Source organism: Haplochromis burtoni, unplaced genomic scaffold (assembly GCF_018398535.1).
Source record: "Haplochromis burtoni strain Fernald_Lab_line unplaced genomic scaffold, NCSU_Asbu1 Contig_3029, whole genome shotgun sequence".
NCBI lineage: Eukaryota > Metazoa > Chordata > Actinopteri > Cichliformes > Cichlidae > Haplochromis > Haplochromis burtoni.
Window position 1 is genome coordinate 2,313 of NW_024585390.1, and position 6,398 is coordinate 8,710.

At 39.7% G+C, this 6,398-nt stretch overlaps 1 protein-coding gene across 1 annotated transcript; it reads left to right on the top strand.

The window, feature by feature from the left end:
• Positions 1-6: 6 nt before the first annotated feature.
• LOC102310364 (caspase-1) lies at positions 7-2,048 on the top strand (the record flags this gene model as incomplete). The annotated part of the gene is given in 6 exon segments (XM_042217800.1): positions 7-148; positions 334-510; positions 608-827; positions 1,275-1,415; positions 1,509-1,618; positions 1,968-2,048. Coding segments are annotated over 6 exon segments (765 nt in total), but the record flags the coding sequence as incomplete, so codon positions are not given.
• Between the last annotated feature and the right edge of the window lie 4,350 nt (positions 2,049-6,398).

Below are 6,398 nucleotides of genomic sequence, written 5' to 3' on the forward strand. Positions count from 1 at the left end.
AGAAATTATGTGATATACAGTGAATAATCTAAAAAATGGATATCATTTGATAAACTGATGCTGAGTCAGTCCTCCAGCTACAAATATCTTTCAATGTGTTTATAGATTAAACATGGCGATGTGCACAGATGACATAGATTGTAACAAGGTGAGTCACCATATAATTCTCATCTCATATCTGTTAACTGAGCTCCTGTCCTCAGCTTTTTGCAGTTAATATTAAATTAAAGCTAATTACTGTCTATTTGTAACTGACAGCATTACAAAAAAAAATTAAAATAAAGTTTGTTACAGTGATCTCAAGACTTTCCTTTAAATTATATATTTTTTCAGATTTACCCTGTGACTGAATATTCCATATCAAATCGCATCGCACTGCTGATCAATATTAGACATTTTTATGATCTGAAATCAAACCGACACGGTGCTGAGTATGACGCACAAGCCGTGCTCAACCTGCTCTATAATCTGGGCTATGCAGTGGTATATTACCAAGACCTGACTGCACAGGTAAATTCTACAGACAGAAAGCATTATTTCACTTCCACTTAGCTGATGTTCAAACTGAGTAAAACATCAAATTCATGTTCAACTTTTCTGTTTACAGGAGATTGATGAGGCTCTAATTCGTTTCTCCAAGCATCGAAAGCTCTTTAACACAGACAGTGTGTTTGTGGTTCTCATGTCTCATGGTGACTTGGGAACCATCCGTGGCTCTGACCTGAAGAACTTTGAAATTGATAAAATTTATGAGCGCTTAAACACAAAGAACTGTCCTGCACTAATGAACAAGCCAAAGGTCATAATCATTCAGGCCTGTAGAGGAGGTGATTATCAACTAGCCTGACATGCACCAAAAAGATGCTGAACATTACTCTTACACATGTTTTTATTATTATTATTACCAGTTATAGTTGTAGTAGTGATGTTATGAAATATGTTGTTTAGTTTGTCTCATTTAGGTCAGTGTCTCTTTTTAAAGAAACAAGAAAACCATGAACAAAATTAATTACAGGCAAAGAAAATCCAAAACTTTTGAAATCTTTAAAATAATTTGGAGAATGTAATAAAACTAATGGTTTACTAGATGTAATGATGTTAAATACGCATGATGCAGTTTTTCTCACTTTTAATGAGAATGTAATAAAACTAATGGTTTACTAGATGTAATGATGTTAAATACGCATGATGCAGTTTTTCTCACTTTTAGTATGACAACAGAGCACCTGAAGATGATCAGGAATAGCTGTTTGCACACATCTTTCTTGTTTCAGAGAATGAAGGAGTAGTTACAGTAGATGCAAGCAGACAATCCATGGGGACAGAAAACACTGGCCCTCCATCAAAAAACATTGCTAAAGTTGGAAAAGTACACATAGAAAAGGATTTCATTGGTTTTCATTCGAGCACACCTCGTAAGTTATCCTGCTTCTTGTAACTATTATAATAATAGTGTATAATAACAAACACAATTAAATGCAGCAAATTATGTTTCTGTTTCTTTGTAGACACCTATTCATATAGAAACCCAGAATATGGTTCTAATTTCTTCCATTACATTTGTGATGTGATCCTCACGGGGTGCTGTCAAGATGATATTGAAGAACTATTCAAAAAAGTAAGTTTGCCAGTATTTTATCTGGTCATTAACATGAATTTATTCCTAATTCTTTCTCTGCATGTTTAAGTTTTTCTCAATATTTTTGCATTTTCTTTCTGGCTACTATTACTAGTCCATTTCATACCAGGTTGATCTCCCATGCTCGTAGCTGGCAATGGGGCTAGAAATCTGTAATGCCCTTCATTTGTTGTGACCTGAAACAAGGCAAAACAAGAGATGATCCTCCTGTCTCTAAACATGATGGAAATAATGTCTCCATGTCTCTCTCTCTATGACTGCAATATATATTTTCTGTAATATGAGCAGCTGTGTCAGACATCACTGTAACTTTATTTTAATCTCAAAGGTCATGCAACAATTTGAAGATTTCCCCTCTGAACAGAAGCAGATGCCAACCAAAGAGAGAGACACTCTGACAAAACACTTCACCATGAGATATGTTCTTTCACATACATGTTACCTCCATTTCACATTGTGCGGAGTCAGTCTGGTGTCACGACCCAAGCCCGGCATATAATTCAGACTTATTCTGTGAAGAAAGCAAGTCAAAAACCGGTTTTTACATGCTAGCAAGGGGAGGATCTCAAAGTAGCATCTCTGCCCTCGGTCTCAGACCACTCCAAAAAGCCAGCTTCCCCTGCAACCATTTAGTCTGTGACACAGTTTACACAAACACTCACTGCAACCCCCCCCCAACATGGTCCATTTGGGGGGGGGGCCACTGAGTGTGTGTGTGTGTATGTGAGTCTGGGCTGTTATAGTGGTAAGTGTGAATATGCTTGATGGCTGACTAAGAGTGGGTTGGATAGTGGTCAATGCATTAAATGAATTGATGAACTTTATCCTGGTGCGCTCACAAATCACTATGGAATCTATCCCCTGGCTTGATAATAACCATCACACTAATAATAGACTAAACACATCATCACAAAAACATAGTTGACCATGAATTTTCAATTCTAATTACAAATATTGGTAACCCATTAAAAAGAATAGACCCACTGGCGTGCATACTCCTGCTCTCTGTGAAATTTTATACACATTATTTATGTGCAGTAAAATAAATGTTTATACATCTATAGTATGTTTCTGTTGATCATCCCCCTCAGCCTAGTGAGTTTTGAGTGCCACCTGATTAACAACTGCTAAACCTTGCTTTGTTCTATCTTAATGATCATTCATAATCAGATCAACATGTCTTAGAGCCTGCACAGCTGTGGTGTTCAAACACCAATATCGTCTGCTCCTGCAAAAGCAGACTATTGACCAATCAAAGAACACCTCTCCTGCTTATGATACCCTTCCATCTCGTTTAGTTAAGGACTGCTTCAGTGTAATTGGACCCAGAATCCTATCTCTAATGAATATATCTCTACTTGCAGGCTCTGTTCTTTAAGCCTTCAAACGCGCTGTTGCCCAGCCCGTTCTTAAAAAAAGGAACCTTGATCATAACGATCTTGGGAACTATAGGCTGATCTCTAACCTTCCATTCCTGTCCAGAATACTGGAGAGGATCGTTCTTTCACAACTCCAGCCATATTTGGATGCGAATGCCATTTATGATAAATTTCAGTCCACTTACAAACCCTGTTATAGTACTGAAACGGCCTTGCTCAGAGTCCTCAATGATCTTCTTCTGATTGCTGACTCCGGACGCTCTTCAATCGTGGTCCTACTAGATCTATCCTCGGCCTTTGATATGGTAGATCATAACATCCTATTAGCGAGGCTTGAACACACAGTTGGCATTGGAGGTGCCGCCCTAGATTGGTTTAATCATATCTAATTCGTGATGTGGTCGCATGTCCTTGTAATGTGTGTGCATTTGTTCATGCAGGTGCTTGTGTGTGTTTGCGTCCACCTGATCTCTTGCCAGTTGTGGCCATTAGCTCAAAGCTGAGCCTGAGCGGATGTGCAGGTCAGAGTTCTGATCTAATCTGGAGGATCTGTGTCTGATGAGGTCTCCACTGTAAACAGAATGGCCAGCCAGAGCCAGCTACAGAAATCATGGAGCCACTGGGCAGCAGGGATGGAGTGGGCAGGCAGACATTAGCACAAGGGTAATTGCTGTCCCCACGGCAGCCCACTGAATGACATCTAATATTGCTGGGGAGGGTAGCTAACCATTACCAGTGAAGTCCAATTGGGCTCGAAAATGGTTCATCATACTCCCCGGTCGACCAATTTAGCCTCCTGTGTTGTTGTGTCTGAGAAAGGTATGGCAACTAGATTATTGATTGTCCTTGAAATTTTTTATACGCCAATGTTTTTCATAGACTTTGAACTGACAGCATTGTAAGGCTAAAGTGAAGAGGGTGACTGCTGCATTTATGGATGTGGTGCATTGCAGAGGCACACAAGCCTGATAATTGGGGGCCTTTGGCGGCTTAATCTAACCGTAGGCTCCCTCTGCTTTGCAGGATTTGAATTTACTAGAATAATGTGCTTTATAAGCAAAATATGGCCTCATATGTGCTTTGTGTTTGTTTGCAGCTAGTTTCATCATTCTGTAGCGATTCATTCTGACATATTGAACATGCTTTGATCGCTCTTTGAAGCAAAAAGGCTTCATTTTAAGAAGACACATATTTTTAAGCACAGTAAGTGTTACAGCTCATGCTTGCATAGCTGAAAGTTTTGTATGAAGGAGGAAGAGTCTCATGAATGAATGTTTGCCACATGGGAGTCGCACATGAAAAAATGATTTTTAGTTATGTTGGAAAAGAATGAATACGTTTTTTAAAGATCATTAAAAAATCTTTTCCTCTGTTTTGAGAGACACCCTCTTTTTTTGAGCTGTGTCACAATTGGTCAGTGTGAATGTCTGGAGTTTCTTGAGTGGACCCGGGCCTTGTCTCTGTGTTGATAGGTACCTGACTGCTTAGACGTGTCCACAGGAAGCTGACAGCTAGTTGTTTCCTGTTATACAAGTCATGGTTTCTGGTCACCAGATCATTTGCAGTGTAAATACAGCTTAAGAAAGCTGGGGTGGGTAGAGCTAGAAGCAGGTTAGCTATGCAAAAGGACTAGTAGCAGGGTCAAACATCTTTCATGACTATCATCCCATCTGTTGTTTGCAAATGGACTTCTTTAGGTTTGTGAAGACATTTAAGTGAGGTCCAGGTAATAAACCCCTAGTACAGGCTGTCGCCTTTGGACCCTCCTGAGGGTAGGGTTGGGCGACTGGATGAATATATCTCACATTGAGTGCATTTATCCAGTCTTTAAGTAATGATGTGATGAACGGGTTATTGGTATTTTTAAATCTTGCCTTTTTGATACAAAGTTTAGTCTGTCTCGCCGACATGCCTGGATTTATTTTACTGGTTTGTTAGACTTTTTCTTTTGGATTCTCTTTCCTCCGAGGCGTAGGGTTGGGCGACTGTTGAATATATCTCCCATCATTGAGTGCAGTCCTTATTCCAGTTTCTTATATTAACATTCCTTTGTGCTATAAAGTATACCTTTAGTAATTGTGATGAGACGCTTTATTTATTCTGCTCATTTCTTCCACGGGCTCCATACGTAATACTTGTGTTTTCTACATTAAGAGCATTCCTCGCCTCTGGTGTTCTTTTTCAAGGCATTGCTCAATAAAGCTTTGAATACCATGCTTTGTAACTTCTTGTTCTAGTTTGAACATAGGTAAGTTTTACAGCATGTGGAGATAAGACATTCTGCTCTTGCGTTGGCTCACTCACGCCCCTCCACGCTACAATCTCTCCTTTCTTGCATGCCAAAAAGCTTGAAACCGGGCTGGAACCCATCTGCTTCATAGCCTCCAGATCAGCTCTACAGCTGGTCTTCAGGCCCTGGCTGATGCACAGATGTGGGATTTCATTTATATAGCTTTACTTAGCCAAGAAAACACTCCTTCATTTTGGCAATTTAAATTTGCAGAGGTGAAAAGTTTACTCATGCTGGACAATTCCAACATGATTGTGATTCATACTTAAATCCCTGCAGTTGGACTTCATGAAATATTTAAGAATTTGATTGCTTCCCTAGTGTGTGTAGTTTCCACTTCCTTTGCTATGCATACATTTTCCTGCAAATTTTGTCATGGTTTGAACCTAGCTCTCAGGTCTCTGAAAGGTAGCACAGCTGCATAAGCGACCTCAGCGTGTGGCATCTTGCGTGATCCACCTGAAGAATGCTCCCTCCAGCTCTCTTTGTAAACCAAAACATTAGTCTACCAACATCTTCCTCAGAATTTACACACACACTCACTCTTTCCTCACTTGAACTGCTCAAACTTGACTCAGCGGCAGAGTTGCTTTATCTTGCATGTGCTCGGGCTCCAGTTCACCTAGTATCTTAAAAAGCAACATTGCATTGTTTTGACCCAAGACAATGAATCAGTGAGTGCTGGGTACTTAACTCAGCGGTAGCTCTCCAGGACTAAAGGTCATGTCTGTGCAGTTGCTACTACGTATATCCTCAGTGATGCAGCTCCAGGCATCTGGGGGACGGATGATGTCGTTTGACAGTAGCATAATCTTTGTTGTGTCACGTGTTAAAGGTGTGACTGATTTTATTGTTACTATTAATATTATTTTTAATCATTTCAGGCTTTTTAACATATTTATCATTTGGCTGTCTCTCTCATTGCTCATCTGCTTCTGTTGGAACTACAGTACATGGTTGCTCCTCATTTTACGTAAGTTCTTATTAGAGTGACATTAGTAGGTAGTTTTATACTCTATTAGAGAAGAAGGCATCTGCAGTATGCTTATACATGAACCGATCACTCAGTCATTCATTTTGTCACATGTTT